The sequence below is a fragment of the Rosa chinensis genome, chromosome 1 (genome assembly GCF_002994745.2).
Source record: "Rosa chinensis cultivar Old Blush chromosome 1, RchiOBHm-V2, whole genome shotgun sequence".
NCBI classification, from domain to species: Eukaryota; Viridiplantae; Streptophyta; class Magnoliopsida; order Rosales; family Rosaceae; genus Rosa; species Rosa chinensis.
In genome coordinates, this window is record NC_037088.1 from 59,989,244 (window position 1) to 60,002,402 (window position 13,159).

The window sequence follows — 13,159 nt, forward strand, 5'->3', positions numbered from 1 at the left end:
CAGATCGGTCCGTCCTCAGATCGCCAGCGCTCTTCTCCCAGATCTTTAGTCCAAACCGGCCTCGTCTCTCGTCCAAGACCGACTTCGTCTACCTTCGACACCAGAGATCGATCGCTTCATCTGCCTCAGATCGCTAGACCTTTTCAGTCGTCGTCCACGATTGTGCCCTCGACTCAGTTCGGCATCGCCCTGCTTCCGGTCACTCCTCTCACTTGGTCAGACCAGCCAAAGTCGAGCAACTCGGTCAGCCTAGTCAACCCACCTCACTCGATCAATCCCAACAGGTTACCAAAAAAATAAAAATTCACTGCAATTGTTGGAATTTCCTCTCTTTTTCCGCTGCATACTCTGTGGTGATGGGTGGTGATAAAAGTGAAGGTCAGGTTTATAAGGCCAATGAGGTTCAGAAAGTTGAGGTCTCTGTCAAGAGCTTAGAAGGTGGTTCTTTTGGAGGTACCAAACTCACTGGTACCAATTTCCGAACATGGAAGAAGATTATGTCTGTTTATCATGTGGAGGCTTATGCTAAGTGAGAAGATGATGATGGGTTTGTCATGTCCATTTTATTTAGAGCCATGACTGATGATGTGCTACAGATGGTAGAGGAATGTGAAACTGCTGAGACAATATGGAAGACGTTGGGAGATCTCTATACAAATGAGTCTGATGTTATACAGGTTCATGAACTGATGTGCAAAGCTACAGGAATGCAACAGAATGGGCAACCAGTGCCAGTATTTTTTACCAAACTGAAAAATGTATGGGCTGAGATTGATCAGAAGCGTCCTTGCAAGATCAAGAATCAGAAGGATATTACATGGTACCAGAAAGAGAAGGAACTTGAGCGGGTTCATGCATTCTTGAGAGAACTTGATGAGAAACATAATAGTGCCAAGGGACAGTTGCTCATAATGCCAAACCCTCATAGCTTGACCACAGCTTTTACATATATTCGTAAGGATGAATCTCAGCAGGAAAGTCTCAAACAGACACAAGTTGAAGTTTCCACCCTAGCCATTCAAGCACCAACACCTTCGGTTCCACTTCATCAACAAGGACCTCCGCCGGGGTTTGCCCACCGCCCTCGTCCTTAGTGTTCTTATTGCAATGATATTAGGCATGTTCGAGAGACTTGTTAGAAACTGCACCCGCATCTTAAGCCTAAAAAGCAAGGTTATCGTCCTAAGGCGAAAGCAACTGTTGTTCAATTGGTTCAAGAACCAGATTTCTATGGAGTGGTTGGACAAGATCATCATATAGCAGGTGGTGCTATTCCTACAGCCTCTATAGCTGGTCGTGGTAAGATTGATATGGCTTTAAAGGTTTCTCACTTTGTTAGTTCTGATACATGGATTATTGATTCAGGTGCCTCTGACCATATGACTTATGATAAATCATATTTTATCGAATTGTCTTCCCCACCAGTGTCTTATGTCACCAATGCCAATGGTGAGGCTTTTCCTGTGTTAGGGTCAGGGTCAGTGCTTTTTACTCCCACTTTAGAACTTCATAATGTGTTATATGTGCCTGACTTGTCTCATCACTTGATATCTGTTCCACAGTTGAATACTGAGTCTAAATGCTCCGTAACCTTTTATCCAATGTATGTGATTTTTCAGGATCTTCTCACCAGCGAGTTAATTGGTCGGGGGTATCTGAGGGGTAGGTTGTTCCATCTGGATCAGACATACGCAGAGGAGAAACCAGGAGCACAGTCCCGCGCAACTTTGACTTCGAATTCTGATAAGCTAAGTGAAATTTAGTTGTGACATCGTCATTTAAGGCATCCATCTTTTAGTCTTATGAGAAAAACCATGCCTACTCTGTTTATTGGTGTGGATGAGTCTGCTTTACATTGTGCAACATGTGTCATCGTGCTACTTATTCTCTTAGTATTTCTAATAGAAGTGTAATTCCTTTTGAGTTGATTCACTCTGATGTTTGGGGACCTTTTAGAGAATCTACTGTGTTCGATATGAGATATTTTGTGTTGTTTATTGATGATTGTACGAGATTGTCATGGGTTGCTCTACTTAAAACCAAAGATGAAGTCTTTCCAGCTTTTCAAACTTTTCGTACTCTTGTTCAAACACAATACCATAGCACCATTAAAGTCCTTCATTCTGACAATGGAGGAGAATATGTTAATCATGTTTTCCAAGAGTTTTTCAAAACCCATGGGATTGTTCGCCAAACCACATGTCCACAAACACCAGAGTAAAATGTAGTGTCTGAAAGAAAAAACCGTCATTTACTTGATATGGCTCGTGCCTTTCTCTTTAGTGCTCATATGCCTAAGTATCTTTAGGGCAATGTTATTCATGCTTCATCCCATCTTATCAATGGTCTTCCATCTAGTGTTCTTCAAGGAAAAATTCCATTTGAGGTTCTTGCATCTCATGTTTCCTTACCTTCATTTCATAATCTTCCAGCTCGTGTCTTTGGTTGTGTTGTTTTTGTCCATATTCCTAAAAACCAGCTGTCTAAGTTGGATGCCCGAGCGCTTAAGTGTGTGTTTGTGGGCTACAGAGATTCTTAGAAAGGGTACAAGTGCTATCATCCACCAACCAGAAAGTACTATGTCATTATGGATGTTACTTTCTTTGAGGACATGAGTTATTTTTCCTCATCAGATACAGCTCTTCAGGGGGAGAATTCATATTTTGAAAAGCTGTATCATGGAGAGGGGGAGGAATCAGAAAGCGGAGAAGAAGTTGCACATGCAGGAGATATTTTGACGGATCCAGTTGAAAGCATTGGCTCATCACCTCCAGAAGCAGAAGCTCCAGACATCCAAACACCAGTTTTAATCATTGAACATGCAGTTGAAGACACAACTGCCCTTCCTACCATCACTTCTACCCTTGACCGACAACTTCCTGGTACTGAAGATCACTCATTTGAGGTATATCCCCTCACTGGTACTGGAAATAGTGAGTCTAATGTTAAGCAATATGTGTTACCAAATAGGACCACTCGAGGTCAATCAACTAAAAGATATGAACCTACTCTTACTGCCAAATCAAAATACCCAGTAGCCAATTATATGTCTACTAGGAGGTTGTCTAAGTCATATGAATCATTTGTGAATCAAATATCTGCTGTATCAGTACCTAACAGAGTGCAGGATGCATTGGGGGATCCAAAGTGGAGGAAGGCAATGGAGGAAGAGATGGAGGCGTTGCAGAAGAACAATACTAGGCAACTTGTTCCTCCACCACAAGGCAAGAAGGCTGTAGGTTGTTGTTGGGTGTTTACTATGAAACATAATGTAGATGGATCAGTGAATCGATACAAAGCACGCATTGTAGCAAAGGGGTTCACTCAGACGTATGGTATAGACTACGATGAAACATTTGCTCATGTTGCCAAGATGAACACTATTAGGGTTCTGCTCTCGTTTGCTGCTAGTTTAAACTGGCCACTCCGACAGTTTGATGTCAAGAATGCATTTCTTCATGAAGAGTTAGTCGAGGAAGTGTACATGAGCCTTCCACCGGGATATGTAGTTGCTTCTCTTGGTGATTTTGTATACAAATTGAGAAAGTCTCTGTATGGTCTCAAACAGTCGCCTCGTGCTTGGTTTGGGAGATTTTCACAGTTCATGCGGAAGGTTGGTTACAAACAGAGCAACTCAGATCATACCCTGTTTCTCAAGCATCAACGAGGGAAGGTAACAACTCTAATTATTTATGTAGATGATATGGTAATCACTGGCAATGATACTGTTGAGATGGATAGACTGCAGAGACAGCTAGCCTCTGAGTTCGAGATGAAAGACTTGGGTGAACTTAAGTACTTCTTAGGAATTGAGGTAGCCAGGGGGAGAGAAGGGATCTACTTGTGCCAGAGGAAGTACGTGCTTGACTTGCTAACAGAGATAGGTTTGTTGGATTGCAGACCTATTGATACTCCTATTGAGCAGAATCACTGTTTAGCCGAGTATCCAGATCAGGTACCTACTGGTCGAGCTCGCTATCAGAGGTTAGTTGGGCGCTTGATTTATTTGGCTCATACTAGACCAGATGTTGCATATGCAGTGAGTGTGGTGAGTCAGTTCATACATAACCCGAGTGAAAATCATATGGATGCTATTATGAGAATTTTAAAGTACCTGAAGTCAGCTCCAGGAAAGGGAGTATTGTTTTCTAAACACAACAACATCCTTGAGGTTTGTGGCTTTACAGATGCAGATTGGGCTGGAAATATTACAGACAGGAGGTCAACATCAGGTTACTTTACCTTTGTGGGAGGTAATTTGATTACATGGAAGAGTAAGAAACAAAAAGTTGTGGCACGATCTAGTGCTGAGGCTGAATATAGAGGTATGGCTCACGGAGTGTGTGAATTGCTGTGGCTAAGAAATCTGTTACGTGATTTGGGTTTCAAACTCAAAAGTACTATGCAGTTGTATTGTGACAACAAGACAGCCATTGACATATCACAGAATCCAGTACAACATGATCGTACTAAGCATGTGGAGGTTGATCGTCACTTTATAAAGGAGAAGCTAGATACCAAAATTATTAGCTTTCATTTTGTTCCGACCGAAGAGCAACTTGCATATATACTTACCAAAGGAGTTTCCTGGAAGGTGTTCTATGACTCGCTAAGCAAGTTGGGCATGGTTGATGTGTATGAGCCAATTTGAGGGGGAGTGTTAGCGTGAGTCATGGCTTAACGTTAGAAATATAATATATTGTAATTATTGCGTAGTTAGTACTTACCTGTTGTATTCCTGTAATCTTCTTTATAGACCTCCACTGTGAGATGAATCAAATATCAGAAAATTCATTCTCTCAACCTTGTTCTATTTGACTAATAATTTTATAGAGATTTTTCTTCAACTAAGGACGAGTATCCATGGAAGCACAGAGAAAGAGAAAACACATGGTTGCAGCACATAGAGAGAGTTTTGAAGCCTAAAATCACGTCAAACTTTTTTTTTTTTTTGGAGTTAACGGTGTTTAGATTAAAATTTCAAAAATTAATAGTGGAGTGAGGTGTAAACTATTAGAATCATAGATTTTGTGGAGCATCAAGATTTTATGAAATTGAAGTAAATTTACAACTTCCTCACTTTAGAGGAGTCGGATCCTTGCATCTCATCCATACATATTATGTAGAGAGAAATTCTTAATTGGGTTGACCAAGTTGCATTTTCACAATCCACACAAAAAATAAGAAATGAAACAAGACCGTAACTTTTTTTTTTTTTACCACTAGGTACAAGACCATAACTTTGTTTAATTCAACAATAGAAAATGATGTGCTTTAAATACAATAATAAGCCGGTCTCTTGAAGACACATCCAAAATTATGACTAATTCTCTCTAATTTGCATCTTTGTAAGTTTCAAACAATGCAAACATGATATAGAAATGTATTAATACTTGTACATTGCAATATTATTCAATGATAAATACTCGATCAGTTCTGTTTTTAAACTCATTCATAGGTTGTACAATTAATGCGACTATGTCAAGAAAAATATTTTTTGAATTTTGTGTGTCACTTTTATTAATGACTTTCAAAAAATATATTTGTGCAGACATAATTTATTTCAATCTTAAAATGAGACACCAATTGAAAACTTTATTGACAATAAACATTGTAATTTAAGTAAAATGTTGAAATTAATTATTATGTAGTTGAGAAACACAACTATTTTCTTTAACCAGAGTAAAGAGATACTATATATAATTAACTCAAAGCATATAGGAGCCAAAGTTTTGACAATCCCATAAAATTTATCATTCAAAAAACCAAAAATGAAATTATCAAAAACAAATATGATTTATATTTTGAACTAAAATAATACCATAATTTATAGTGAAGCATGAAAAATAGACTGTAGTCCGCTCTCCGCTGTCTTGTCCGTAACAGATTAGCTTTTAGCTGGAGTTGGCAAAAATTGCGTAAGCGGTGATCACCGACGAGGACAAATAAGGGTCTGCCACGTGCAACGCAATAATGCAAGGCAGTATCTTTGAGACTTGGAAAATCCATGAAATAATAATTAAAAATTGAAAAAGTAAAATCAAAAGTGGGAAAAACGGAAGAGAATGACTGAAATGCCAGTCTTAAGACTTAAGTCTTAACAATTTACTAATGTGTTTGACCGTTGAACAATGGCCATACCACTTGGCAAAATAACCGCCACCCACTCACCGTCGCATAAAAACTTTTCTCTTTATCCTTTCTTTTGTTAGTAAAACTGTTAAAATTTATACTATGCTTTAGAGTAAGTATATGATATTCTGAGTTTTTGAACCGTGTTACAAAATCAATAAAAGAAAAGTGGACTTAACAGTTTTGGACTTTAACCATTAAATGTTTCGAATCATCATATTAAATTTATTAGATTGTACTAAAAGTCATCGTAAATTTTATTTTTAATTACTGTATTTCATTAGGAAAGCTCATTTTTAGGAGTGTAACGAACTTTTACATTATAGAAGGTCTTGGGTAAAAGAAGTATACATGAGAGTTATGTTACTTAAACCAGCAAAAATGATAATATCCACTTGCATTTGAATAATGAAATTTTGTATTATAATCTAAAGTTAACTAGTTTTTCACTTATTACAGATTACAAATATGAGTGACCATGTTGCCAAGATCACCTAATAAGCGTTATTACCTATATTAGTAATTGACAAAAAGAAGTGGAGTTTGACTCATACTTAATCGTTCGACAATTTATTAGAAAATTATCAAACGGTTAAGTATGCCCCTATTAATACGGTTCTAGAAAATTATCGAACGGTTAAGTATGAGTCAAACTCATATTAAGTAAAATTCATATTAAACGGTTCTATATACTTAAATATAACCTAATAAGGTAAAACCGTAAAACACCATGTAATGGATCTTTCCCCCATAACCCGTTAAAGGGGAGAATTTTTCTTGCACACCCACTACGACCTAGCTTCTTGTCCAAGACCCAAACTTAGTCAATAACAAGTAATTACGCAAATTTTTTTTTTCCAAAAAACAAAAACTCAGTCAATCACAAGTCAATTCTCAAATATGACCACGTCGCTCTCCGGCTCCTCTCCACTACTATACATATATATCACCCAAAGCCCGCCCTTGGATCAAAAGCAACACAAACCGAAGCGAAAAAAATTTCACCGGAAAATAGAAAACACAAACGAAATGCCTTGCGCTTTAGCGGTACCAAACTCTCCGATCTTCTCACCGTCGAAAATTCCGTCCATTTTCTGCCGGTCATCTCCTTCTTCATGTTCTTCTCCTAGAGTACTTCTCCATGGTCCACCTCCAACGCCGTCGTCACGGTCCAACAACCCACTTTCGTCGCCGAAGGCTTTCCCGGCAAGGTTTCAGAGTCAGAGGCATGTGATTAGTAACTGCAAGAAGGAGCCGTCGGGTTTGGGCTCGGGTCCGGCTTTGGCTTTGAAGAGGAAGAGGCCGATGAGGATTGATATTCCGACTGCGCCGGTGAGTTTCGGCGTTGACTCGCCGAAGGTTGAGGAGAGAGTGGAGGCGGTGGAGGTTGACGAAGATGGTTACTCGGTTTACTGTAAGAGAGGGAAAAGAGGTCTCATGGAGGATCGGTACTCCGCCGTGGTTGATCTTCATGATAATACCAGACAGGTAAATTTCATAAATTCCTGTTTATTTTTGGGTAACTTATATATATATTTTGATTGTTGCTGAGAAAATTATGAAACTTAAAATGAATCAAAAGGTAACAACTGAAGTTGAGAATTAGAGAAATTTATATAAAGATGGAACTATGTTTTGAGGTTATTTTGGAATTGGTGGGGGAAGATGTGCTGATTATATGTTATGTGATGACAGGCGTTCTTTGGTGTGTTTGATGGGCATGGAGGTTCAAAGGCAGCTGAATTTGCAGCAAAGAACTTGGATAAGAACATCGTGCGTCGTTTGGCGAGTGGAGGAGAAGAGAAGGTCATGGAAGCAGTGAAAGATGGTTATTTGGCGACCGATGTTGAGTTTTTGAAAGAGGATGTTAGTGGTGGTGCTTGCTGTGTGACTGCCTTGGTACAGAAAGGTAACCTGGTGGTGTCGAATGCTGGTGATTGCCGCGCTGTTATGAGCCGAGGAGGGGTTGCTGAGGCCCTTACGTCTGATCATCATCCTAGTAGAACAGATGAAAGAGCCAGACTTGAAAGCTCGGTAAGCATTCAAATCTCGAAACTGAGTTGGACATTAATTGTCTCACATGGAAGATAAAAGATGTAGAATGAAAGTTCATGGACCTTGTGACTGATTGGATTTTGCTACTTATCCTTTGCAGGGTGGTTATGTGGATTGTTGCCGTGGTGTTTGGAGAATACAAGGGTCTCTTGCTGTTTCAAGAGGAATTGGAGATCGACAGCTAAAGCAGTGGGTTATAGCAGAACCAGAGACTCAAGTCCTAAAAATAAATCCTGAATGCGAGTTCTTAATGTTAGCTTCTGACGGTCTTTGGGACAAGGTAATTTCAGAACAAGTCTTATTTCAATTGTTTTTGTTTGAAGCAAACTTTCAAATTGTTTGAAATTGGATCTAAACAGAACGTTTTTTTCATTCTTCCAGGTTACTAATCAAGAGGCAGTTGATGTAGTTCGCCCTCTATGCGTTGGAATTGATAAGCCGGAGCTGTTTTCTGCTTGTAAAAAGCTTGTTGATCTTTCAATAAGTAGAGGTTCCATGGATGATACAAGCGTAATGATAATCCAATTAGGCCGTTTTGTTTCGTAATATGCTTTTAGGGAAAAGGAGATTCAGATTATGACAGGTGACTTTTCTTTCGATGCAAGTGGGTTTTTGACTAAACTTGTAGCGTTAGAAGCTAGAAAGACTACTCTTCTGTGAATGACCTTTAGATTATGCTGCTGATATTGGCTTTAGTACTGACAATATACTAAGAAGCATTGCCGGTACTTGTGCAATTAATCTTAACAGTAGAACAGAAGTATCAGAAACACATGATTGTGTTACTTGTAAATTTTCACTTCAAATTTTATAATAAATGATCATACGCTATTACGCTTACCCTTGATTCCAATTTTCGTTCTTATGGTCTTATATTCTATTCTGTTGCACATTTTTGACAATCTTCTTTGCCTTTGTCTTCTTTAAGTCAACCCCAAGAGCACATGCTTTTTATATAGTAGTTGGACCTGGTCAGTCCTGTTTGGCAGCTGCAGGCTTAACATTCTAGTCTGCTAGAACGTTGTTCAATAATTGTTTTGTAGTGATTCTTGACGCAGTCTCCACCAGTCTTATTGCACTGCTTTCAGTACCTTATAAGTTAGAACCTACTGTTTCAAATCCTAAGTGACTGCGTTGTTAATGGACATCAGGACATGCCAAACGTTGATGAGCCTAATGTCTAATGGATAGTAAGCGAACACGGAACACGTGATAGTAGCGAATTATAGCCTGAGACTGTTTTGCTTGTTGAGACTGTTTTGCTTGTTTTGTTCACGTTGTCTTAGTCTCCTCGAGACAATTCATGGAACATCATTCCTCGACCTATTTACATGTCGCCTACTCGCCCCTAATCTCTATTTCGTGCAGTTGACAATTTTCTTTGCTGCGGTACATACTTATGGAATCACAGATGTCTACTTTGCTGTCTTTGCAGAACATTACAAAATGCCGATAGATGCATGACTGGACTGGGAATAGTCAATATTGGATAGGTATAACGAACTTGTAGCTTCTTCTACAAGCTTGTGCTGCATGATAAGTTCTGTACTGATAAGATGCTTAAACATGAGCAACACATTGCCAGTCTAGCGACGATTTGGAAAAGAAATGTTTGACTGGTTCAGAGACTAAACAGCAGCATGTAATGATGCTAAAGAAGCTTCATGTTGATATAAATTTGCAAAAAGCCAAATACAGTTAAACATCGATCATTTGATCCGATGAGCAGCCGATCACACAATCTTTTTCTTTTTGTTGTCTTCTGTACATTTTCCTCCGCCAATCACGTTACATCAAGAACAAAGGCACGACTATAACTATGGTTATATGTGCGCTACTAGGATAGAATGATAGATAGACGTACTTCATAGTTCATACATTTAAATTCATGATTTCATGCTACGTAGCAGGAAGTCTTGTGTTATTCTCGTGTTAGTTTCTTGATTTCGGAGGAATAAATGTTTGAACTTGAGAACAATACGACCAAGTGATTTTTGTGTTAAGAGTTGATGACTTTACTTAATTCAAGATACTATCACAGTGATTATAAAAATCTTAAAAAAATTTGTCATAAAGAAAACCGTTGTGTTGCAAAGTATTATGTGACTTGCCATAATGTTGTAATTAAACAGACGTTTAGGGTTACAATTACGGTTACTATTATATTTACACTGTTCTTGTGACATATGCAGTGCAGCGATGTCGTTCGACATCAAGTCACATCCTGGATTTGATAAAAAGAAAAAAGTCACATCCTGTTTACCTTTCATTTTAGATGTGTCTGTGCATCTTATTATTCTTTATTGTTTTTTCTTTATTATATATGCGTCTGTGCATCTCGTTATGCTTTATTGTTTTCTTTCGATGCTTTTGTATCGCTCCATGTAACCCTCTATTATCACTTAATATAGTCTGTTGTCTTTCCTTTCAAAAAAAAAAAAAATGTGCTAAAGTAATTTTGTTGAATAACTTGGTCTCTTTTTTTTTAAGAAAGGGCGATGCGGCTGCCCTCAAGTCTTGATTAATGAAACTGTCGAATACAAGAGGGGGACATTGAGCCAAAACCCCTGATTACAATACGCATCTAAAGAACATCCTGACATACTATCATGTATGAGTCTCTACTAAACAACTGTATTCAACTAGGCATCAACTAGCAAAGAGCGCTCTACTAACAACTCTATTTGCTTTGACACAGCGGTGACACAACGGAAAGATAACTTGGTCTTTTTATGAGAAGGAGACCTAAAAAGCTCGGAATAATAACAATCTAAGTAACTATCCATTGTGACCTTAAGATGACATATTCTTTCAACTTAAACTACGTGTACTTTTACATTTAAGATTGTATGCACACATATTGTATTATTGTAAGGAATAAATGAGGACACATCAAGAGGCTATCTTGTTGTTTTTTCTCTTTTATGATAAAAGTTTGGAAAAATCACTATATTTCTTATGCAAAAAGAAAATATGGAAGGAAGAAAAAATGACCAAGAAATACACAAAGAGAAAGACTAGTTGTAGCACTTGAGTTGTTTATATGATAAAAAAAAAAAAAAATACACCTTCCGGTTAGGCTGGGTTCCAAACCCCTTTTCTTAAAAAGAAAAGAAAAGAGGAACACGCCTCACGCTCTGAAAACTTAGAAGCTTTGCCCATGTTTCCTTTCGTTCTCATTCGGCTGTGCAGCGGCGCTGGTGCAGGCCTTTGGCTGCCCCGGTGCAAGTTGTGTGTGGTCGAACGAGTTGCTTGCTTTATGAGCGTATCCATTGCTCGGAGGCTGGAGTCGGAGGGGTGCGTTTCATCTCTCTTGGTGTAAGGAGGCCGCTGTTTCTGGAGCTGTGTCGGGGTTAAGGATTGAGATCAGACTGGCTTTGGATCTTAGCTGGATTAGAGCGGCGTCTTGCTGTGGTCGGGGGTGTACCGAGATCTACGATTTGTTGGTTGGGATCGTTTGCTTGACGACGATTCTCTGTTGTTTGAATCGGGTACTGATGTAGATCCATGGGTTTTGCGTGGTTGGGACTGTGGCGGTGCGTTGAGACTGGTAGACAGAGGCGTGCTGGTGGTGGGGCGACGATTCTGGTGCAGTGGTTGACTTGGCCCAAGAGGGGGATGCACCTTGCTATCTAGGGATGACAAAAATCCCCAGAGGGGCGGAGCTCCATTGGATACCCGCCCCTGATGGGGGGAGAATTCGGGGACAAATGGGGAATGGGGATCCCCAATCCCCGCTATCTAAGATTGGGGATGGGGCGGGGATGGTATTGTGATCCCCATCCCCAAACCCACCCCAATAATATATACATATATTTAACTATATATATATATATTAATTTATTTTTTACAATATAAATCATAAATATATACATTTACTACTTTACTTTAATGACTACACTTTTACTTTAATGGTGTTTTGACTTTTGCACTCAATGAATTATGATTTATGAATTTAATCATGTTTTAAATTTATTTGTTGTAGATTTTGATTTTGAAAAAGGCAATGTGAGAAAAAAATATTTTATTTATTAAATTCTTATTGGGGATTTGGGGCGGGTTTGGAGGTTTAGTCCCCAGTGGGGATAGGGATGGGGAATCCCCAATATAATTTTATTGGGGATTGGGGCGGGGATGGGGGTAGAGAATGACCCCGGGGATGGGGATGGTATTGTGATCCCCATCCCCAACCCGCCCCATTGCCATCCCTAAATGCTATCCTAGCTAATCAGGCTTAGGTATTGGTAGTGGGCCCAGATTAGGTTGATTGGGCCTGGAAGCTGTCTTTAGGCCTCTTTTAGCCTGATTTTTGTTTTATTGCTTTATGTTGCTGTTATTTTTTAGCTAGTAGTGGCTATATGCCAATAATAAGTCCTTCCCGAGTTGGGGTAGGGCGTAGAGGGCTGTGTCCCAAGCTACACACCTTGTGTGCCTTGTCTGCACTGAGTTCCTTGCTTCATCAAATGGTCGCAACCTCCTAATGGTAGGGTGAAACTAGGTGTCGTTGGATTTATCCTCCGGCGGCAACATAGCTGGAAAACTTTGCTTATGGTGATTATGCTACGTTGTAATCGTGTTACATATCGAGTTATCTTTCCGATATGTCACCGCTATGTCAAAGTAAATAGAGTAGCCATTAGAGCACTCTTTGCTAGTTGATGTCTGGTTGAATTCATTTTTTTTTATAAAGACTCCTAATATTATTTCGGGTCATTCTCTAGATGCTTATTGTAATAAATGGTTTAGGCTCAGTGTCTCATTCTTGTATTTGACAGTTTCATTAATCAAAACTTGAAGGCAGCCGCACCAACTATTTATTTAAAAAAAGGAAAATGCTTTACCACAATTTGTGTGGATGAAAATAAAAGAAAAAATATAAAAGTCAAACACCACGGTCTTTTCAAAATATTTTCTATTTTTCATCGCAAAATCACAAAATCCAAAAATAAAAAAGCCACTCAAACAAACCGTA

General features: G+C 39.0%; 1 protein-coding gene across 1 annotated transcript; it reads left to right on the forward strand.

The window, feature by feature from the left end:
* Positions 1–7,161: 7,161 nt before the first annotated feature.
* LOC112183001 (probable protein phosphatase 2C 25) lies at positions 7,162–8,576 on the forward strand. Its single transcript, XM_040507919.1, has 4 exons — positions 7,162–7,620; positions 7,828–8,166; positions 8,288–8,453; positions 8,569–8,576. Exons 1-4 carry the CDS (start codon positions 7,162–7,164, stop codon positions 8,574–8,576), a joined length of 972 nt encoding a protein of 323 aa, XP_040363853.1.
* Positions 8,577–13,159: the final 4,583 nt, after the last annotated feature.